General features: G+C 47.8%; 2 protein-coding genes across 2 annotated transcripts; both read left to right on the top strand.

Moving 5' to 3' along the window:
- The first annotated feature begins 11,080 nt into the window (after positions 1-11,080).
- On the top strand, positions 11,081-22,455 carry LOC310659247 (neo-calmodulin). Its single transcript, XM_083402513.1, has 2 exons — positions 11,081-11,697; positions 22,193-22,455. Exon 1 carries the CDS (start codon positions 11,239-11,241, stop codon positions 11,686-11,688), a length of 450 nt encoding a protein of 149 aa, XP_083258639.1. The 5' UTR covers positions 11,081-11,238; the 3' UTR covers positions 11,689-11,697; positions 22,193-22,455.
- On the top strand, positions 17,332-22,455 carry LOC310659262 (uncharacterized protein). Its single transcript, XM_083402552.1, has 2 exons — positions 17,332-17,962; positions 22,203-22,455. The coding sequence occupies exon 1, from the start codon at positions 17,680-17,682 to the stop codon at positions 17,950-17,952; it is 273 nt and encodes a 90-aa protein (XP_083258678.1). The 5' UTR covers positions 17,332-17,679; the 3' UTR covers positions 17,953-17,962; positions 22,203-22,455.
- Positions 22,456-23,359: the final 904 nt, after the last annotated feature.

The raw sequence follows: 23,359 nt of genomic DNA, 5'->3' as shown, positions 1-23,359 counted from the left end.
TTTCCTTGTCTTTCATCTTTAATGTGAGAGTGGTTTATCAGGCACATCAATCGCCAGCTCTCCAGGTCAAGCAGAAAAAATATCACTGCCATCTTTTAACTCCAGCTGTGGTTCAGATACCTGGGTTCCTATCCCAATGGGAACATCTGACCCAAACCTGTTGGTGTGTATTGTACTATCCTTATCACTTTCATTTTTCCGGGAGGGTTCTTTTTCTGTATTTTGACAGTAAACACATAGAAAAGCAAATTGGCACTTGACGTGAGCTCTGTCACGCAGCTTTGAGGCTGCATCACCTGAAAACAGCACATAATATTTATCTTGTGAAACATACTCCCTTACAGTAGCCTAGATTATCAGTCTCTTTACTGAGCCCATTGGCCTCTTGTGGGTCCAAAGTAGGTAAGGTTCAGCTAGCTGACGGTTTTAGTTCAAAAAATATGTCCATACATAATTAAAAGTTGAGATGAGCTTGTTGGGAAAAGCTTATATGGGCTTTGCTGCTGGGAAATGAACCATAAAATTAGTTGGGAAAGGGACACAAGAATTACCCACTCTAGAAGAATGGCAGATGAAGGTGATGGACTACATGGAATTAGCAAAAATGACTGGCAGAATCAGAGACCAGGGAGAAGAGACGGTGGAAGAAGATTGGAAGAAATTTAAAGATTATTTACAGAAATATAAAATTAATGAATGTTAGAATGACATCAGATGGAGGTTAATAAGGTTATTAGTTAAAATGCGGTGAAGGAGTATGGAAAATTTGAAGGTTAAAAGATGCAGAATTAAAGGTTTAATACATTAAGATATTAAGATAAAGATTAAGATAAGATAGAGGGAAGGGATTTGCTGATTAAACATTTGAACTGGAATACAGTGAGGGGAGGTGTGGGGAAGTCTGGGAAATAAGCAAATGCAAGAAATACTATGAAAATGGAATTGTTTTTTATTTGTTCTTTTTATTTTTGTATTTATTTTTTCTTTTCTTTTTTTCTATGTAAAAGTCTTAATAAAATATTATTTTTTAAAAAAATTAGTTGTGAAAGGACCACAAGGGTCATTTAGTCCAAGTCACTTGCCAAGGCAGGAATCTTTTGCCCAGCGTGGGTCTCGAACCCAGAGCCCTAAGATTAAGAGTCTCATGCTCTACCCGACTGAGTGATCTGGATGTGGCAGCAATGCTTGTTGACAGTAAGGGAATGTGTGCATTCATAGGAGGCTGGCTTATGTGGAGTCAAACCAATAGTCCACCTTTGCAGTCCTACCTGAGGATTCTGGTAACTATCTCTGGGACCTTATACATACAAAGGATGAGTTCTACCATTGAACTACCGCCCTTCCCCAATTCCCAGCACAATAAGAAGCTAGCATTGCATACACAAGCAGTCCAAGAGAACCTGGCTGTAAATATTTCCTTTTTTAAAAATCCCTCTTGCTTGAAACGGATGGCATGACGCCTACATAATAACATTAAAGGCAAAAGGACCCCTGACCATTAGGTCCAGTCGTGTCTGGCTCTGGAGTTGCGGCGCTCATCTTGCTTTACTGGCCGAGGGAGCCGGTGTACAGCTTCCAGGTCATGTGGCCAGCAGGACTAAGCCGTTTCTGGCAAACCAGAGCAGCGCACGGAAATGCCATTTACCTTCCCGCCGGAGCGGTACCTATTTATCTACTTGCACTTTGACGTGCTTTCAAACTGCTAGGTTGGCAGGAACAGGGACCGAGCAACGGGAGCTCACCCAGTCGCGGGGATTCGAACCGCCGACCTTCTGATCGGCAAGTCCTAGGCTCTGTGGTTTAACCCACAGCACCACCCGCGCACAGCATTGCAAAAATGTCTCCGTCAGCTCCGCCGTGTGGGAATCTCTTGTAGACGACTGCAGTTGCCTGGAGACAGGCAGAAAGGTTGTGCAGTGACCAGAGGAGGAATGACCACTGGGAGGAGGGCAGAGAGAAGAAACGCTCTGGTGCATCCGCAGCAGCACAACCGGACGCCTTCCTCTGCCCCAGCTTCAACAAAACATGTCTCTCCTGTATCAGTCTGCCCTGCTTCCTAGAATCATAGAGTTGGAAGAGACCACAAGGGCCATCGAGTCCAACCCCCTGCCAAGCAAAAAAAACACCATCAGAGCACTCCTGACATATGGTTGTCAAGCCTCTGCTTAAAGACCTCCAAAGAAGGAGACTCCACCACACTCCTTGGCAGCAAATTCCACTCTCAAACAGCTCTTACTGTCAGGAAGTTCTTCCTAATGTTTAGGTGGAATCTTCTTTCTTGTAGTTTGGATCCATTGCTCCGTCTCCGCTTCTCTGGAGCAGCAGAAAACAACCTTTCTCCCTCCTCTATGTGACATCCTTTTATAGATTTGAACATGGCTATCATATCACCCCTCAACCTCCTCTTCTCCAGGCTAAACATGCCCAGCTCCCTTAGCCGTTCCTCATAAGGCATCGTTTCCAGGCCTTTGACCATTTTGGTTGCCCTCCTCTGGACACGTTCCTGACATCCCTAGAACACACCAGGTGGCTCAACCAATCTTGGAGTGATCTGGAGCTGTCCCCTGCATCCTGGCTGAAGCATGGCTTTCCCAAATAGGCCTGATTCAGTCTGGCTTTAGCTGAGTCCTGTACACAGCTCTCCCAACCACCCTCCAAAGAGAACTCTGTCCACTGGAAAGGTGGACATGCAGTCCCACTCCTTGACTCCACGCTGGTCTGGGTTGCCTGCACCAAGGGGAAGAGCGAGTCTACCGGAGCAAGAGAAAGCCTCCGGACTTCTCCATCCCCCAACCTTTTACACGTTCAGCTGAAATGAAAGCACACGAGGCTTTGCTTCTGTTCTAAAGTGCCCTCTGAACCCCAGAAAGCTGGCGCTTTTATTCCCTCTGCCCAAGTTGTAATCGGCACGCTCTGTTCAAAGCAGCGCCTGGCTTTGGTGTCTCGCTGTGCGTGATGTGCTTTTGGAAAACATCTGGTCCAGAAACGTTTTATTTAAAAGGGGGAGGGGGACACACAATTGAAGCCTAATTGTTTCCAGCTGCTGAGCCGCACGTCAGACGCCGAGCTGGTTTGTAATGAGGCTGCGGGTACCACTTGCGGTTTGTGCGCCGTTCCTCCTTGAAGCTTTTCCCCATCTCCCTTTGCATCTCCCAGCTGCATCAAACCCTAACCCCAGTCTGGTAACAGAGGGAAAATCCAGCACAAAACCACAGGTCACCCAACTAGCAATGATAGCTATTGTTCTCCCTCTCACATAACGCTGGGGCTTGTGGACATGCCATGAAGCTGAATGCTGGAAGATTTGGGACAGATACAAGAAGGTCCTTCACGCAGCATGTAATAATAATAATAATAATAATAATAATAATAATAATAATAATAATAAATTAAATTATTTATACCCCACCCTCCCCGGCCAGAGGACAGATCCTGAAACTGAGGCTCCAATACTTTGGCCACCTGATGAGAAGAGAAGACTCCCCGGGAAAAGCTGAGAAAGATGGAGGGCTCAAGGAGAAGGGGACGACAGAGGACGAGATGGTGGGACAGTGTTCTCGAAGCTACCAGCATGAGTTTGACCAAACTGCGGGAGGCAGTGGAAGGCAGGAGTGCCTGGCGTGCTCTGGTCCAGGGGGTCACGAAGAGTTGGACACAACTAAACAACAACAACAAAAACCTAGTTTTAATATGTGCTTGGATGTGACTTGACTGCTTATTTGTGTCGTTTTGCAAACCGCCCAGAGAGCTTTGTTGAGTGGGCAATGCTAAAACGCAGCCTAGAAATCAACATATATATTTAATTTATGCCTCTGAGCACTACTGCAGTTCCTAAACTGCAGTCACTAAGAGGTTCCTCGCTCCATGCCCCCGATGGTGCAAAACTGCAAACAACTGACCGTTTACTGGTAAATAATTTGGGGTCCTGGGAATCCACTGGGGTGGCACTTGAACCCAGTTCTTCTGTTCATGATGGCACTGAGTTCTAATCCCAACCCAGTGACTTCCACTCAAAAATCCCAAAATATCCAAGAATGGAATTGTTCCTCTATCATTATCGCAATTATATCATGTGCCAATGTATAAATGACATACCTGCTTGATGCTATTGTTTTTAAACAGGACACTACATACCATCTGCATGAGGTCCTGGGGATAATTGAACTATATCCTAATTAATCACATGGCTAATTAAAGCACCTGACCAGTAGCCGCAAGCAATTCATTGACTAACCCACAATTATTTATGACGTCTGTCTGTTTTCATCACCTGTCTTTCCTCTGCTCCCAAGTCTTCAATTCTCACCTTGCCCAGAAAATCAACAGCTAACCACCTCTCTTTCTTAGAGGCCATCTGGGATGTTGGGATAATACTCTTGACCTACCCTGCGGGGATATAAAATGATTCATTCTCATGATAGAATGGCATCTTCATTGGGAACATCCAGTGAAGCTGAAGATTGGAAGATTCAAGACAGACCAAAAAAAAAAAAAAAAGCCAAGTCTTATTCACACAGCCATTTTCCATTTTAAACCTTCATTAATACACATATAAAGGGTGGCGCTGTGGGTTAAACCACAGAGCCTAGGACTTGCCGATCAGAAGGTCAGCGGTTCGAATCCCCGCGACGGGGTGAGCTCCCGTTGCTCGGTCCCTGCTCCTGCCAACCTAGCAGTTCGAAAGCACATCAAAGTGCAAGTAGATAAATAGGTACAGCTCCGGCGGGAAGGTAAACAGCGTTTCCATGCGCTGCTCTGGTTCGCCAGAAGCGGCTTAGTCCTGCTGGCCGCATGACCCGGAAGTTGTACGCCGGCTCCCTCGGCCAATAAAGCGAGATGAGCGCCGCAACCCCAGAGTCGGCCACGACTGGACCTAATGGTCAGGGGTCCCTTTACCTTTAATACACATACATTTTCCATTTCTGTGTCAATTAAATCTACTATACTTAATATGGGTTCCCTTCCAACTCTGCCGTTCTAGGGTTCTTTGAAATGGCACAGCCAGTCTTTGTCCTAAATCCAGGGCACAGGGGGAGAAAGGTAGTGTGAGTTTCCCCAAACAAGGTGTAGTAGACAACTCAGAGTTGTTGTGGTTGGCATCCGTCTGTCTTGAGAGGTAATGGAGTGCACCTCTGGGGGGAAGTCAAACCGCTGCATCAGTGACCTCCCGGGGGCGCAAACCTGGGCAGTGTGTCTGGAGGTCCTGGGCTGCCCAGATGACATGACCCCCCATCTCGACCTGGCTGATGTGGTCCAAAGCATAGCAGAGCAAGACGTTTGGCACCAGCTGGGCTGCAGGAGTTGCTGGAAGGAGGCGTACAAGGCATCATCCAATCTTCTCAGGGACTCCAGATCTGTGTAGGGTTTGCTCCTTAGGTTAGGCTGAGAGGCAATGGCGGGTGCAAGGTCACCCAGTGAGGTAAAAGTAAAGTCAGTGGCGACTCTGGGGTTGCGGTGCTCATCTCATTTCAGGCCGAGGGAGCTGGCGTTTGTCCACAGACAGCTTTCCGGGTCATGTGGCCAGCAGGACTAAACCGCTTCTGGTGCAATGGAACACCGTGATGGAAACCAGAGCGCACGGAAAGGCCGTTTACCTTCCCGCTGCAGTGGAAACCTAGATAACATCTTATTAAGCGGAGACATCACCTTGCCGACAGAAGTCCATACTGTACAGTGGTGCCCCGCAAGACGAAATTAATTCATTCTGTGAGTTTTTTCGTTCTATGAGTTTTTTCGTCTTGCGAAGCACCAATGCGTATTGACGATTTCCCATAGGAATGCATTGGCGGTTTTAAAAAAAAAGGCGCAAGGCGTTTCGTCTTGCGAAGCAAGCCCATAGGGAAATCCGTCTTGCGAAGCACCTCAGAAAATGGAAAACTCTTTCGTCTTGCGAGTTTTTCGTCTTCCAAGGCATTCGTCTTGCGGGGCACCACTGTATAGTTAAAGCTATGGTTTTCCCAGTAGTGATGTATGGAAGTGAGAGCTGGACCATAAAGAAGGCTGATAATGTCTTATCTGATTGCATTTCCTGGTAGTCTGGCCATTCCTTTGAGATGGTGATTTCTCAATTCCTGAGACAATGGGAAGGTTCCCTCACCCCCTCCCTCCTTGCAGAGAAAACATTTGGTCAGTTTGGGAGTCAAAATGGTTTCAGGGCGGTCTTCCTGTGCTGCTCCAGACATGTGGTTTATATATTTATGTACGTGTTTGCTTGGTACATTTATGAACATTTATTACATATCCCAGACCTTAAAATTCTTATAACAGCTTGCATGAGCTTGACGGAGACCTCAGCGTCCTTGTCTCCAGCGACTGACTGGACACGGCACCAAAACGAAACGAAGAGCCTGAACCCGAAACCGAAGGCAAGGGTCACATCCTGTTTAGAAGTGAGTCATCTCCGTCCTCCGAGTGCCTCGGAACAGCGAGAAAAGAAGTGAAACTGAACAACCCAGGCGCTGCGTGCTTCATACTTCTGCATCAAGGCTTCACGGGGAAATAAAGGCGGATTCTTCCTGGGTTGTCAGCGACACAGACAACGGCTTGCTTTTGTTTCTTGAAAAAGAGACCTCTGGAGAATTGCGAGCGCAGTTCAGGCTCAAAAGACACAACGGAGAGAAATACTGTAGAACTGAGTAATAATGGAAAACAATAGCGCAGAGGCAGGGGGAATCCTGCTTGTATGTAAAGGCTTATATTGAGATCTTGAGCCACGGAAACTGGTCCGGTGCCAGGATCCGTTCCAGGAACATGTGAAGTCCTGTTGAAGCAGAGAGTTACAGGCCCAGCTCTGCCACGAGGGTGAGGGAGTCGACAGTGGTGTTTATCAGGAAGAGATCCATCACTGTTGCTTAAGTTGGGTGGAGAAACTCTATCAGAGGATTGTGTTCTCCCCCAGGCAATTTCCCAGGGGCGAGAGACACTTAACACCTGTGCTGTGAAATCCCTGTGCTGCGAAAGACGCAGCTGCTCAAGCTGATTTGAAAGTTGGCAACTGTCAGGGAACTGCCATCAGTGTCCGAGGGAGAGAGCAAGCTCCGAAGGGATCCCAGAGAGCGTCCCGGGAGTGGGAGAGGCAGCCCGTCTTCTGGGGGAGAGAATCAGCGTCGCTCCAGTGGAGAAGGGGGGGGGAGATGGGAGAATCGGCGAGGCGATCCCATGACTCCTTGCCGGGGACCAGCGGGGAGAGTACGGGTCCTCCGCTGCCAACGCCCTCCTTGCGCAGAAGGCTTCCGCGCAGGGAAAGTAGGCGGAGACTGGGCGTCAAAGAACTTCTTTGCTGGAAGAAGTTTAAGAAACGCCCACTGACGGATTCTGCCAGCGATTGAGACGGTCACAGGCGAGTGGCTGCCCAGACAGGAAAGGTTCACTCAGGCAACCCAGCCAGACGTTGGGACAAGCTTACGCATGAGTAACCCCTAGAACCATTACAGCAACCTTAGCCTGAACCTGGCTGATCCTCAGGAGTTGCTGATCTAAAACCTGTTAACGGAGAAATCTGAGGGCTCCCTTGGACAAAAAACAAGGACACCAGCCAGGAATACCAGAGCAAAACAGCAGCCAGTAGGCTTGATCTTTATTGAAGACTGTCGCGACAGGACTCCCACCTGCCAGAAGGTGGAACAAGATGGAAGCCCAGAACGAAAGAGAATCCCCATGTTACACCTCCCCTAAACTACATCACTAATACATCATGATTACGTCATGAAAGGGGAGGTCTGGTGGCAGGAATCTGAGCATCCTGGACCCTGCCCATGGTTCCCCTTGCCCTCCACCAGACACCCATCAAGTGTAACAAAAGAGATGTTTACATTTCCCTGTTTCCCAGGCAAGTGAATCACACCCTTTTGTCTTCATCTGGGTTTGTTATTTCTGGAATGGCTACCTGTCTGGCACTCAGGTATCAGGATGCCAGGGATTATCACTCAGGCAGAGGGGCTGCTGAGTAGCTGAGCTCACATGTCTATATGAATTTCTGACGTTTTCCCAGTGAGCCAGTACATAGAGACATTTATCAGTGAATTCTTACATTTGGTATCGTGCAGCAAAGGCCCTTTGAATAGATAGGAAGAAACTGTGATGAAGTGTTTTGTGGGGACAAATCACAAAAGTGATTGTGCTGGTTTTGGTAGTGGGCTGCATGTGCATGATATCTGCTGGAGGGGCAACCTCCGCCCAACCTATACAGTGGTGCCTCGCAAGACGAAATTAATCCGTTCCGTGAGTCTCTTCGTCTAGCGTTTTTTTCGTCTTGCGAAGCAACCCTATTAGCGGATTAGCGGATTAGCGCTATTAGCGATTAGCGGCTATTAAAGGCTTAAGGGATTAGCGGATTAGCTGCTAAAAGGCTATTAGCAGCTTAGTGCCTTAGAAAAAGGGGGTGGGGAGTGAAAAAAAATCTCAAGACTCGCAAGACATTTTCGTCTTGCGAAGCAAGCCCATAGAGAAATTCGTCCTGCGAAGCGCATTGAAAAACGGAAAACCCTTTCCTTTCGTCTAGCGGTTTTTCCGTCTTGCGAGGCATTCGTCTTGCGGGGCACCACTGTACATAAATTCCTGCAACAAACCCTTTGTAGCTTGCTTCAGAGATTTGCTCCTAGGTGGAAGGGTTGGGAAAGCAAACAGACAAACAAACAAAACACTGCGTCACAGGGGGGGTCTCGGCCCCTGGAAATTTCCACACAGCCCAAAGCATTTTCCTGTGTAACGGAGGGGTGGGGCGCTGGAATCATATGATGTGAAGCTGCTTTGTTTTCCTTCGGATGTTCCTCCTTGCCTCTTCCCACTCTGGACGGAGCAGCTCTCTTGCTTCGGGAAAACAGAATGTTTAAGTCATCAGAAGAGTAGCAGACAATTGGGGGGGCGGCGGGTTCCCATGTGAAATAAAAAAATTAAGGTATTATATATATAATAAATGTACCAAGCAAACATCTACATAAATATATAAACCACATGTCTGAAGCAGCACAGGAAAACAGCCCTGGAGCCGTTTTTGACTCCCAAACTGACCAAATGTTTGCAAAGTCAAATGGAAAAGCCTCCCCATTGTCTTTTCCTTCACAAATCCTGTCTTAAGGGTATGTCTGTGTATGAATAGGGTGAGCCTATGACCATAGTCATCGCGGTGGCGCTGTGGGTTAAAGCCTCAGCGCCTAGGACTTGCCGATCGCGTGGTCGGCGGTTCGAATCCCCGTGGCGGGGTGCGCTCCCATCGTTCGGTCCCAGCGCCTGCCAACCTAGCAGTTCGAAAGCACCTCCGGGTGCAAGTAGATAAATAGGGACCGCTTACCAGCGGGAAGGTAAACGGTGTTCCGTGTGCTGCGCTGGCTCGCCAGATGCAGCTTGTCACACTGGCCATGTGACCCGGAAGTGTCTGCGGACAGCACTGGCCCCCGGCCTCTTAAGTGAGATGGGCGCACAACCCTAGAGTCTGGCAAGACTGGCCCGAACGGGCAGGGGTACCTTTACCTTTACCTTTATGACCATAGTGCAAGTAGATAAATAGGTACCGCTCCGGCGGGAAGGTAAACGGCGTTTCCGTGCGCTGCTCTGGTTCTCCAGAAGCGGCTTAGCCATGCTGGCCACATGACCCGGAAGCTGTACGCCGACTCCCTCGGCCAGTAAAGCGAGATGAGCGCCGCAACCCCAGAGTCGGCCACGACTGGACCTAATGCTCAGGGGTCCCTTTACCTTTATGACCTGGCCCAGGAACTAAGTATTCATTATTACAAAAGACTGGCCAGGCTCCACAGGGTATCAAGTAAGCATTAACAGGTAGCTTGCCAGACAAGAGATAAACAACCCACTCAGATTTCTGCTGTAGACCACCTTTTCTGTGATGTAGCTTTGATGTTTCTGGGGGTGGTCTTGGACTCCAGGGCAGGCAATTTAAAATGTCTATATAAGGGCAGGCACACCTTTGTTCTGGGTTCTTCTTCCTTTCCTGCATGTGAGGGGAGCACTCTGTTGCAACAGTTCAATAAAGATCAGGCTTACTAGCTGCTTTGCTTCTTTGCCAATCTTATATGTAAGCAAATATAAATGCTGTAGAAAATATGCTCTGGATCAGTGCTCATATGATACTGCAAGATTGTCTTGTAAAGAAATAAAACTGCATCCTTCTCATATTACTTCTTACAAGTCTGGCTGGTGAAGAATAGATCAAGATAGGCTGATGAAGCATTGAGCGAAACAGATTGGTTATCTGGAAATTCTGTTCCGGCAATATTCGGTGACAGATTGCGTACATATTGAACTTTTGAATTATTCTACCGCGACTGGAGAAGAAGATTTAGAGACTTTGGTTGCAATTTCTGACCATTTGCATTAGTCTATAAATAGTGTTTAGTGCCATTGTTATTGGCCATCGTGTTGTGTTATATTGTTCAGCTTCGCCTCGGCCCAGTATACCTGAAGGAGCGTCTCTATCCCCATCGTTCTGCCCGGACACTGAGGTCCAGCGCTGAGGGCCTTCTGGTGGTTCCCTCATTGCGAGAAGCCTGGTTACAGGGAACCAGGCAGAGGGCCTTCTCAGTGGTGGCGCCCACCCTGTGGAACAGCCTCCCGTCAGATGTCAAAAAGATAAACAACTACCTGACATTCAGAAGACATCTGAAGGCAGCCCTGTTCAGGGAAGTTTTTAATGTGTGACATCTTAGTGTATTTGGGGTCTTTGTTGGAAGCTGCCCAGAGTGGCTGAGTAAACCCAGCCAGATGGGCGGGGTACAAATAAATTATTATTATTATTATTATTATTATTATTATTATTATTATTATTGAGATTCCTGCATTGCAAGGGCTTGGAATAGATGCCCTCAAGGGCTGTTCCAACTCTACAATTCTGTGATCCTAAAACTATGGCCAGTCACAGTAACTAACCGGTGCTTTTAGCTCAAAGGAGTCCCTCTTAGCCCTTCCTGGAGATGTCAGTGGGAACTGAACCTGACACCTTCTGCTTGCTAGGCAGATGATCTTCTCACTGAGCTATGGCCCCTCCCTGAGGAGCACCCTCCATCTCTGGCATCAGACCACGCCTGATGAGTCTATCTTCTCAGCAGGTTTCTCCAGAAAGGAGCAAGATCTGAAGCCAGGCCTTAGGCCACGAATGAGGGTGTGGGCTGACATCACTCAACGCCCCTACACCATGCTAGCTTTTCCTGTTTCGGCAGGGATCACAACTGAGAGAGAGATAGATAGAGAGAGAGAGAGGTTGCTTGTTGTGAGATTGGAGGCAGCAGCATGGCTCAGCGGCTCACGGAGGAGCAACTCACCGAGTACAAAGAGGCCTTCTCGCTCTTTGACAAAGATGGCGATGGCGCCATCACCACCAAGGAGCTGGGCACCGTCATGCGCTCCCTGGGCCACAACCCCACCGAAGCAGAGCTGCAGAGCATGATCGACCAGGTGGACGCCAACGGCAGCGGCACGGTGGACTTCGCAGAGTTCCTCTCGCTGATGGCCAAGCAGTCGAAGGATTCCGACAGTGAGGAGGAAATCCGGGAAGCCTTTCGGGTCTTCGACAAGGACGGGAACGGCTACATCAGCACGGCGGAGCTGCGCCACGTCATGACCAACCTGGGGGAGAAGCTGACGGACGAAGAAGTGGACGAGATGATCAAGGAGGCCGATGTGGACGGAGACGGGAGAGTCAACTATGAAGAGTTTGTGCGGGTGATGATGGAGAAGTGAAGGGCGTAGGTAACAAACCACCGCAATTTTATTTTTAAAATATTTTTTATTAGCTTTTTAACATATCATTTCTAACATTCATATAACATAACTGCTTTTCTTATACAATGTTTTTGACTTCCGTCAACACCTCTGATGATTTTCCGTTCTTCTGCATTTCTTAATTTCTCTATTACTCTTAATTATCACTAACTAATAATTCTCCTCATAATCTTACTTGTAATATTTTCAAATAGTCCTCATATATTTACTCCAGTCTTCTAAGAATGTCTGGTCCCGCAGGTTTCGAATCCTTCCTGTTAGTTTATCTAATTCTGCATAGTCCATCAATTTCGGTAGTTCTTCTTGCTTCCATTTTTGTGCCAATAATATTCTTGCTGCCGTCATTGCGTATAAAAACAACTTACAATCCTGTCTATTAATACCATCTCCTACAATGCCAAGTAAAAAGGCTTCTGGTTTCTTAATAAATGTATATTTCAACGTCTTTTTCATCTCGTTATATATCATTTCCCAGAAGCTTCGAACCATTGCAATTTTCACAGCGGTACATTGCTTTGCGGTGGGGTGGGGTGCAGAGGAAGTCCCCTGCCCCAAGGTGCCTACAGTCCCAAAACTCAATTGGAGAGAGAACGAAGGGAAAGGAGGAATAAGAAAAGCCAGGGTGAATTGGGAATTTTCTAAAACAGCATTTAGTATAATATTGCATAATTAAGGAATGTTGGGAGATGGTGGAATGAATTTGGTCAGGGCGCAGCCTGACCCCCTCCTCTGGCAATCTGTACAGAATCGTGCTTAATGGTTGCCATCAATTTGATTTTAATTAATTTTTATAATGAAAGGTTTTTAGAATGTTGGATTATTTTGATTGTTGTTAGCCGCCCTGAGCCCAGCTTTGGCTGGGGAGGGCGGGGTATAAATAAAATTAAATTTATTATTATTATTATTATTATTAATTGGACTTCAGTGGAATTATGATAAGGATTTGAGACATTAGGATTTAAGGGTATAAGACTTAAGGGTTTTCTCTTTTCTTTCTTTGTTAGATTGGAGTATAGATAATTTTCTAGATGGTTGATGGGAGGATAAGGTTTAAATGGATTAAGATAAATAAGTGAGTAAACAGTGAAAGATGGAAAGAATTTGCTGATTTAATTAATAATTGGAATACAAAAAGGGAGGTGGGAGGAGGTCGAGGAAATAAGTTACAGAAGGATGGAATTTTGAAAAATGGAAGTGTTTTCTTTTTTAAATGTCTTTGGTTTTTTTTGCTTTTTTCTTGTTGATGGGGTGGGGGGAGGCTTTCTATGTATTTTTTTTTAATTATTTTTGTCCCCCCCCTCTTATTCCATTGTACTTTGTCTTTTTCAATTTTTTTGTATTTGTGAAAAATGAAATAAATATTATTTAAAAAAGAAAAAAGAAAAGCCAGGGTGATACAGAGATGGGCATGAGCCGGTACTGGCACAGGCCTGTAGACTTCACTGTGGCCAACGATGACCACTAATTCATGGAGCTCCATGTTTAATTTGCAGGGAGCTCCGTGGAGCTCCGCAAATTGCTCTTTCCCTTAGTAGTCATTCGCTTCTGTCCTCTGTGCTCTCACTTTTTCTTTTGCCTGGCCAGAAGCCTTTCCTCCTGGGAAGGTTTGTGGTGTAGCAGGCAGGAGAAATTTGACAATTAAACTGGACAAAGCGCCGCCTGCACTCCATTGCTCTGCAACTCAGCAAATTTGAGACGCTTCTCAAACTGCTGGAGGCAGCAAGCAATGCTTCTAAATGCCAGTTCCTGGAGTCCACAGGAGGGGAGAGGGCTGTTTTTTATTTTATTTTTGAATCGGTTTTATTAAGATCTGGGGGAAAAGGAATACAAAGTTTATGACCAAATCTCTTTTTGTCGAAACTGGAAACCTAATCTAAGTAAAAACACAATCCTAAAAGAGAGAGAGAGGAAATAGGGAAACAGAGGAAGGAGAAAAGGAAAAAAGGAAAAAGAGAAAGCAAGAGGAAAAGAGGAAAAAAAGAGAACTTCCGATTCTTCATCTGTCAGTTGTATATACAAATTATTCAACACATCCAAACAGCCAGCAAAACTACTTTCTGTATGCCAACATTATCTTCAATCCTCAACCCGAAATATAACGACTGATTTTTCTTTCTTGTGCAAAACAATTAAGATTTTTTTTTCTATCTTTAGTAAATGTTGCCAACGGCTTTTCTCTGATTAGGCATGTCAGCTTTGCCATCTCAGCTCAATCGAGTAATCTAAACAAGCGTTGAAGAGGGATCTTGGGTTCGAATCCTGCTTGCGGGTTTCCCACGGGCGTCTGGTTGGCTGCTGCGTGAACAGGGTGCTGCACTGCCACGGGCCTGATCCTGCAGGTCTCCATAGCTTAGCGGCAGAGCATCTGCTTTGAGTGCAGAAGATCCCAGCTCCATTCCACCAGCATCACCAGGCGGGGGGGGGGGAGGACTGAGGCCTGAAACCCTGGAGAGCTGCTGCCAGGCAGTGTGGGGCAATATCAAGCTCAATGGGCTGATGGGCGGACTCAGTTGCCTTTGTTCCTGTGGTTTGTATCCATCTAAGTTGCATTCTAAGGCAGTGAGAGATTTTACTTTCTTGGGCTCCATGATCACTGCAGATGGTGACAGCAGCCACAAAATTAAAAGACGCCTGCTTCTTGGGAGAAAAGCAATGACAAACCTAGACAGCATCCTAAAAAGCAGAGACATCACCTTGCCAACAAAGGCCCGCATAGTTAAAACTATGGTTTTCCCAGTAGGGATGTATGGAAGTGAGAGCTGGACCATAAAGAAGGCTGATTGCCGAAGAATGGATGCTTTTGAATTCTGGAGCTGGAGGAGACTCTTGAGAGTCCCATGGACTGCAAGAAGATCAAACCTCTCCATTCTGAAGGAAATCAGCCCTGAGTGCTCACTGGAAGGACAGATCCTGAAGCTGAAGCTCTAAGACTTTGGCCGCCTCATGAGAAGAGAAGACTCCCAGGAAAAGACCCTGATGCTGGGAAAGATGGAGGGCACAAGGAGAAGGGGACAACAGAGGACGAGATGGTTGGACAGTGTTCTCGAAGAGACCAGCATGAGTTTGACCAAACTGCGGGAGGCAGTGGAAGACAGGAGTGCCTGGCATGCTCTGGTCCAGGGGGTCACAAAGAGTTGGACACAACTAAACGACTAAACAACAACAACAAGAAGTTGCATTCAGGGCAGACACACTTAAATTAATGGGAGACAGTTAGCCATGGGAAACTAGAATTGTAGTTGGATGGGCAGCTCCAATCCAGCCCCCTGCAATGCAGGAATCAAAGAATTTCAACAGGGCAAATCTGAGCAGGGCAAGCACTGGATACCACCCTGTGTCCTTGTTGCTCATTCACTTACTTCCAGAGGGCTGCTGCACTCAGGTGCCACTTGTGGCTGGCTGCTATAGGAATGGGATGCTAGAATAGAGGGGGCACTGGCTTGATGTAGCCACAGGGACATACCTGTCAACTGTCCCTTATTTGGCGGGAAAGTCCCTTATCCCAGCGCTGTGTCCCACTGCTGTCCCGGATTGATGATATCCCTTAAATTTCCCAGGTTTCAAAGGAAGCAGCTCCTCTTCCTCCCTCCCTCTCTCATGTCGCAACTTTCATCGCATTATCTGTCCGGTTTCATGACATCAGCACAAAGCCCTGAGGTCTCCCTAGTTGATTTTGTGTGTGTGATAAATGCACCATTTGCATAGGAACCATAGCTGTCAACTGTCCCTTATTTGGAGGGAAAGTCCCTTATTCCAGCGCTGTGTCTTATCCCAGTGCTGTCCCTTATTGATGATGTCACTTATATTTCCCAGGTTTCAAAGGAAGCAGCTCCTCTCCCTCCCTCCGTGCTGGCCAGGGAGGAGGGAGGCTACAACTGGGTTGCTTGGCTGCGTTGCTCACCCAGTAAGGGGTCTAAGAACGACTGGGGGGTGGAGCTTGCATGCCCTCAAAGCTGGACCTCCATGTCCGGGCTGAACGATGGGGGTGGAGACGCTCCTTCAGGTATAGCTTGCAGACTTAACATATAGAATAAGAGAACAAGAAGAACATACGTTTAGAGAAGATTGGAAAATGTTTATTGAATATATGGGAAATAACTGTGTACAGCTGAAAACACTGGCAGAATTAAGATAAATTCAATAGGATAAATAAGTTATGCTGGATGTAATAATGGAATACTGAATGGTATAGTTTCTGTAAAATATGCAGGGAATTATGATATGTAAAATGAACCATGGAAAGAGGAGGCAAGTCCCTGATATTTGAAGGGTGTAAAAATTAGTATCTTAAATTGCAAAACAGAAAATTTAATTAAAATTTTATACAAAAACAACAACACAAATTCTAAAAGGACTCAGATTATTGCAGACAGGAGGAGTGGCAATCTAAGTTGTCACCAGCGATATCCCTTTCCAATATGGGTCTAGGAGGGTTGATGAGATCAGCGCTTCACATTGTGGTCATAATAAGGATGCAATTATAAACGGCATAATAAGGAAATAATTATGTCTCCTTACAATAAGGACATAATTATAGAGGTCCATTGTTCTTCATCTCAGATGCTTCCTAGAATCTCAGGGTGTGAAAGAATGCATTCCATCAGTACCTGGCACTGCGAGGCACCCTGCCTCTGCACAAGGAGGCTAGTCATCAAATATAGGAACCATCAGTAGCCTAATCCTCCATGAATTTGCCCAATCCTTTTAAAAAAACCCCAAACACCTGATGTCAAGTCCATCACTAAACTGTGAGCGAAGGATCAGCAATAGCAATGGACTAACTAGAGAGGGAACTGTGTTTCCCCTGTCAGTAAAATGGTGCCTCTTGAGAGCTGAGAAAATGTGTTGCACCTGCAGCAGAATCACTATGTGGAGGATTAATATTTGGCCTACGTAGCTCAGTGACAGACTGCATTATTTCCGCACAAGGAAAGAATGCAATTCTGCGATTCTCTGAGACGAATACCGTCGGTTCGACTCCTAAGTTCCTATCATAGCTGTCAATTTATAGATTTGAAAATAAGGGACTAGCAGTCTCGAAAATAAGGGATCAGCAGCCAAAATAAGGGATTTTCCAGGCACAGGTATGTTCAACCTCTGAGCCCCTCCGAGCCAAAGGCAGAAAGCCCAGCCAGCCCAGCAGCCAAACGAAGCCTCAAGCGGTGGTTCCCACAGCGCAGCAACCCGGCAAAGGGGATGCAGCAAGGAAAATCACATCACCTCTCCGCTGGGAAGCGCTGAGCAAAGGCAAGTCCCCAGGCAACGCTGCCGATTTGATCGGCACAAGGCATGCAAGCTCCACCCCCCCCAGTCGTTCTTAGACCCCTTACTGGGTGAGCAACGCAGCCAAGCAACCCAATTGGAGCCTCCCTCCTCCCTGGCCGGCAGGGAGGGAGGGAGAGGAGCTGCTTCCTTTGAAACCCGGGAAATTTAAGGGACATCATCAATAAGGGACAGCACTGGGATAAGACACAGCGCTGGGATAAGGGTTATCCCGCCAAATAAGGGACAGTTGACAGCTATGGTTCCTATGCGAATGGTGCATTTATCACACACACACACACAAAATCAACTAGGGAGACCTCAGGGCTTTGTGCTGATGTCACGAAACTGGACGGATAATGCGATGAAAGTTGCGACGTGCGAGAGCTCCACCCGATTTGCATTCCTTGAAGTTGCAGAGATGATGGATGTTGATAGTGGAGCATCACCTGCTTCTGCCAACCCTATAAGAGCGCGACCTACACTGGGGTAAAGCTGTTCCTCTGACTGGTTTCACCACAAACAAGTAGATCCTTCTCCAGGCCAGGGTGTGGACCGAAGCAATTCATCATCTCCTCCTTCCGGCAGACGCTAGATTTTCCCATTTCAGCAGGGATAATGAGAGAGTGATTTCCTGGAGACGAGAGAGAGAGAGAGAGGTTGTGCTGGGCAGAGGACGGACACGCCATGGCTTACCGGTTCACAGAAGCAGAACTCGACGTGGTCAAAGAGGCCTTCACACATTTTGACACGGACGGCGACGGGGTGATCACTTCGTCGGAGCTGGGAGAAGTCATGCGCTCGCTTGAGCACGTGCTGGTCAACCTGAGGGAGACGTTCACGGACGAGAAGGTGGAGGAGATGATGAGACAGGTGGACGCCAACTCGGATGGGAAAGTCACCTACAAGGAGTTTGAGAAGCTGATGATGGCCAGAGACCCCCGTGGCCCTGCACTCTAAAAAGGTAAAGGTAAAGGTACCCCTGCCCGTACAGGCCAGTCTTGACAGACTCTAGGGTTGTGCGCCCATCTCACTCAAGAGGCCGGGGGCCAGCGCTGTCCGGAGACACTTCCGGGTCACGTGGCCAGCGTGACATCGCTGCTCTGGCGAGCCAGAGCCGCACACGGAAACGCTGTTTACCTTCCCGCTAGTAAGCGGTCCCTATTTATCTACTTGCACCCGGGAGTGCTTTCGAACTGCTAGGTTGGCAGGCGCTGGGACCGAACAACGGGAGCGCACCCTGCCGCGGGGATTCGAACCGCCGACCTTTCGATCGGCAAGCCCTAGGCGCTGAGGCTTTTACCCACAGCGCCACCCGTGTCCCCACCTGTGTCCGTGGCCCTGCACTCTAGGGACAGGTTAATCTCACATTATATGCACAGTTGCAGGAGAGTTCTCTGCCCTGAGGAGCTTCCAGTTCAAGAGTTTGGCAGTGATGTGTGGATGAAGGATGAGGGAAGAGGGGAGATGTGACCACAGGCAGGGAGCCATCTCTTAGGGACAGGGCAGGAATTCAATTCAATACGTACCATTCTTTGAAATTTGCGCTTCTCCAAATTTTGCGTTCTGTTTTTCTTGCCCCAAGCAAGCAGTGCAAACTCCTGAAAACGACAAGATGCAAAGATGCATTATATTAGAAGTTGCTTAGGAAAAAATGTCTATATTAGGCATATATCTGTCAGCACTTTATCATGGGTTTCTCTGAGAAAAAATGTGGAAATATGCTATATATCCCATTTTGGGATGAAAATTGGGCAGAATCAGAAATGTGTTTCTTGCCGGCCTTCTCTCTTGCTTCTTTCCTCTGCCTAATTCTCAGCTCTCAAACTACCTTTCATTTCAAGATATTTGAGATGCACAGAATAGCTTTTAAATAACGGCGAAAACCGAGGGTGAAATCAAAGCTCCTCTATTCCAACCCCCTGCAATGCAGGAATGTCAGCGAAAGCGTCTTGTAGCTGAAGTGGTCCCAAGTTGTTAACAGCCAGCCTACCCTGGCTGGGGCTGATGGGAGTTGGAGTCCTAAGGATCTGCTTGAGCAACACTCATCAGTAGAGGCTTCGGACAAGAGGAGGGGGGGTCAAGCTGCCGCCCTGTCTTGCTTGTGGGTTTACCTGGATCCCCCAGGTGGCTGGCCACAGCAGGCTGAGGGATGAACTCTGCCTAATAAGAGAGCCAGCGTAGTGTAGTGGTTAAGAGCGGTGGACTCGTAATCTGGGGAACCGGGTTCGCTTCCCCGCTCCTCCACCTACAGCTGCTGGGTGACCTTGGGCCAGTCACACTTCTCTGAAGTCTCTCAGCCCCACTCACTTCACAGGGTGTTTGTTGTGGGGGAGGAAGGGAAAGGAGAGTGTTAGCCGCTTTGAGACTCCTTAAGGGGAGTGAAAGGCGGGATATCAAATCCAAACTCTAATAATAATAATAATAATAATAATAATAATAATAATAATAATTTATTTATATCCCGCCCTCCCCAGCAGAAGCCGGGCTCAGAGCGGCTAACAACAGTAAAAGTAACACTGCATTCTAAAATCAATTCATTCTAAAATCAATTCAGAATCAAATTAATGGCAACCATTGGGCTGGAGTTCTGTGAGGATTACCAAAGGAGGGAGTCAGATTGCGCTTTGGCCAAAGGCCTGGTGGAACAGCTCTGTCTTGCAGGCCCTGAGGAAAGATGTCAATTCCCTCAGGGCCCTAGTCTCTTGGGACAGAGCGTTCCACCAGATCGGGGCCAGTACTGAAAAGGCCCTGGCTCTGGTTGAGGCCAGCCTAACCTCCCTGTGGCCTGCGATCTCCAAGATGTTTTTATTTGAAGACAGTAAGGTCCTCTGTGGGACATACCAGGAGAGGCGGTCCCGTAGGGCTGAGGCCCTGCAGACCTCTCCTCACGGCTCCAGCCTTACAAAAGGATTTACCAGGACGAAACCAGGCATGAGACGGAATGTGTCTTCTTCGCATTGGCACCCGATTGTGTGTGTGTCCTTACTGTGCAAATAGCAGCTTCAGAGGGGTCCTTTTCATCAGGATTGCAGCGGCGGAGAGGGAAGGAAAGGGTTAAACTCCCCCACTCCGCCTTCTGTGATTAAAATCATTATCTGCCCCTCCAGCGGCTTCTAGTTACACGTCTCTAACACGCATGTTAAAGGACATTTTTTAATATAACGTCCGATTCGGTAGTATCCTTCTCATAGGATGGGAACAACAGAAGAGGTGAGGTACAGGATCTGTCCTGGCGATTATGCTATGTGCTGCTGCTCTTTGGTGTTTTTCTATGTATATCCATGGACTCATGAAGTTGGAAGGGACCCGGGGCGGTCATCTAGTCCAACCCCCTGCTATGCAAGAGAACCTCTCTCTCTCTGTGTGTGTGTATAAAATACTGGATGAACACAGCTTTTTTGGATTTTGGACTCTCCTTGGGACTTTTGGCTATTGGCGTTGGCCTCACCACCAGGTGGCCCTGAGGCCCGAACAGATGATCTTTGGGTTCCCTGCAGTTCCGTTACTGTCTGCGGTGTGAAAGCTCTTGCTAGCTTTTTCTTGGACAGTAGGACAGCTATCAGACAGGGATCATAGAATCATAGAATTGGAAGAGACCACAAGGGCCATCGAGTCCAACCCCCTGCCAAGCAGGAAACACCATCAGAGCACTCCTGACATATGGTTGTCAAGCCTCTGCTTAAAGACCTCCAAAGAAGGAGACTCCACCACACTCCTTGGCAGCAAATTCCACTGTCAAACAGCTCTTACTGTCAGGAAGTTCTTCCTAATGTTTAGGTGGAATCTTCTTTCTTGTAGTTTGGATCCATTGCTCCGTGTCCGCTTCTCTGGAGCAGCAGAAAACAACCTTTCTCCCTCCTCTGTGTGACATCCTTTTATATATTTGAACATGGCTATCATATCACCCCTTAACCTCCTCTTCTCCAGGCTAAACATGCCCAGCTCCCTTAGCCGTTCCTCATAAGGCATCGTTTCCAGGCCTTTGACCATTTGGGTTGCCCTCCTCTGGACACGTTCCAGTTTGTCAGTGTCCTTCTTGAACTGTGGTGCCCAGAACTGGACACAGTACTCCAGGTGAGGTCTGACCAGAGCAGAATACAGTGGCACTATTACTTCCCTTGATCTAGATGCTATACTCCTATTGATGCAGCCCAGAATTGCATTGGCTTTTTTAGCTGCTGCGTCACACTGTTGGACACTGTTGGATGCTTCAGTTGAGATTCCTGCGTTGCGGGGGTTGGACTTGAGGACCCTTCTGACTCCATGATTCCTTACACGGCTCAGGACCGCAATATGTCAAGGACCGCCTCTTTCCATATGAACCCGAGATCATTCTCTGAGACCCTCCTTCGTGTGCCTCCTCCTCGAGAGGTCTGGAGAACAGGGCCTTCTCTGCAGTGGCTCCCCGCCTGTGGAATGCACTCCCCAGGGAAGTTCACCTGGCACCTTCATTATACCACTTTAGGCGCCAGGCAAAAACATTCCTTTTTAACCAGGCCTTTGACTGATCTGATTTGCATCCTATGTGGGGGTTTGGGGGGCTATTGGGTTGTTGTTTTTATTTTTATTTTGTGGTTTTATATCTTGATTTTTTTCTGTGAACCGCCCTGAGACCCCCAGGTATAGGGCGCTATGTAAATTCAATAAATAATAACAATAATAATAATGACTCCAAGTGGGTCGACGAATAGTCCTCACCATACAGTAGTACCTTGGGTTAAGAACTTAATTCGTTCTGGAGGTCCGTTCTTAACCTGAAACTGTTCTTAACCTGAGGTACCACTTTAGCTAATGGGGCCCCCTGCTGCCGCCAGAGCATGATTTCTATTCTCATCCTGAAGCAAAGTTCTTAACCCGAGGTACTATTTCTGGGTTAGCGGAGTCTGTAACCTGTAAGCGTCTGTAACCCGAGGTACCACTGTATAGTTCAAGCTATGGTTTTCCCAGTAGTGATGTATGGAAGTGAGAGCTGGACCATAAAGAAGGCTGATCGCCAAAGAATGGATGCTTTTGAATTCTGGTGCTGGAGGAGACTCTTGAGAGTCCCATGGACTGCAAAGTTCTTAACCCGAGGTACTATTTCTGGGTTAGCGGAGTCTGTCAACTGAAGCGTCTGTAACCTGAAGTGTCTGTAACCTGAGGTACCACTATATTCTCTATTTTACCATTTCTTTCTTCTCTCCTTTTCTCTTTGCAGCGGAGCTGAGACTTCGGTTTACCCACTGGCTGAAAATTGCAGAGAAATGCTCTACGTCTCACCACCATCCCCGTCGACGCTTAATACCCCGAACTGCAACCTGAGAACTGGAGGAGCTTGCAAAGGCACATTCTCAAGCGCCTTCCTCTTCGCAGCCAGGTTGAAGGAGACACGCCCGAAATAAAGATCTGGGGCAGATGTTGCAGATGTTGACAGTGCTGTCTCAGGCCCCAGGGGAAAATAAATCCATGGCACTCTTTTCAGTTGTGGAGTCTATTATTTGGCAGGGCCGCCTCCCCGGGAGAACACTTGGCAGTTCCATCTCTGGGCGCAATCCCCTGGCAGGTTGTCCCATTCAGTTCAGGGGAGCTTGTGCAGTAGACCTTCCCAGGGTTGGGTCCCATGTCTTTGTAAGCCAGGGCGAGCAGGTTCTGAGCTTTGATCCTCCCTTGCAATTGGGTTGGCCCTTTCGCCAGAAGACCTGACCATTCCAGTCCAAACTTGAGTCATAGGCAATTCACAGGCAATTTCATTTCCAGTTAAACTTAGGGCACGGACCCATCTCAACCAGGGAGAATCATTATTATGATTAATTAAATGTTTATACTGCCCTTCGGGACGCGGGTGGTGCTGTGGGTAAAAGCCTCAGCGCCTAGGGCTTGCTGACCGAAAGGTCGGCGGTTCGAATCCCCGTGGCGGGGTGCGCTCCCGTTGTTCGGTCCCAGCGCCTGCCAACCTAGCAGTTCGAAAGCACCCCTAAGTGCAAGTAGATAAATAGGGACCGCTTACTAGTGGGAAGGTAAACGGCGTTTCTGTGTGCGGCTCTGGCTCGCCAGAGCAGCGATGTCACGCTGGCCACGTGACCCGGAAGTGTCTTCGGACAGCGCTGGCCCCCGGCCTCTTTGAGTGAGATGGGCGCACAACCCTAGAGTCTGTCAAGACTGGCCCGTACGGGCAGGGGTACCTTTACCTTTACCTTACTGCCCTTCATCCGAAGATCCCAGGGTGGTTTAGAATCCAGTGGTACCTCTGGCTGCGAGCGGGATCCGTTCCGGAGGCCCGTTCGCAACATGAAAGGAACGCAGCCCGCAGTGGCGCATCTGCACACACGCCGGTTGCGATTTGCCGCTCCTGCGCATGCGCGTGACGTCAATTGCATGTCTGCGC

This window comes from Podarcis tiliguerta (assembly GCF_965153285.1).
Source record: "Podarcis tiliguerta genome assembly, chromosome: 10".
Classification (NCBI taxonomy): Eukaryota; Metazoa; Chordata; class Lepidosauria; order Squamata; family Lacertidae; genus Podarcis; species Podarcis tiliguerta.
The sequence above is the reverse complement of the archived record's forward strand: the minus strand, read 5'-3'. Positions and strand labels throughout refer to the sequence as shown.

Bases quoted from the DNA above. Each gene is read 5' to 3' on its own strand.
- LOC310659247 (XM_083402513.1), top strand. From the start codon at position 11,239: ATGGCTCAGCGGCTCACGGAGGAGCAACTCACCGAGTACAAAGAGGCC.
- LOC310659262 (XM_083402552.1), top strand. From the start codon at position 17,680: ATGGCTTACCGGTTCACAGAAGCAGAACTCGACGTGGTCAAAGAGGCC.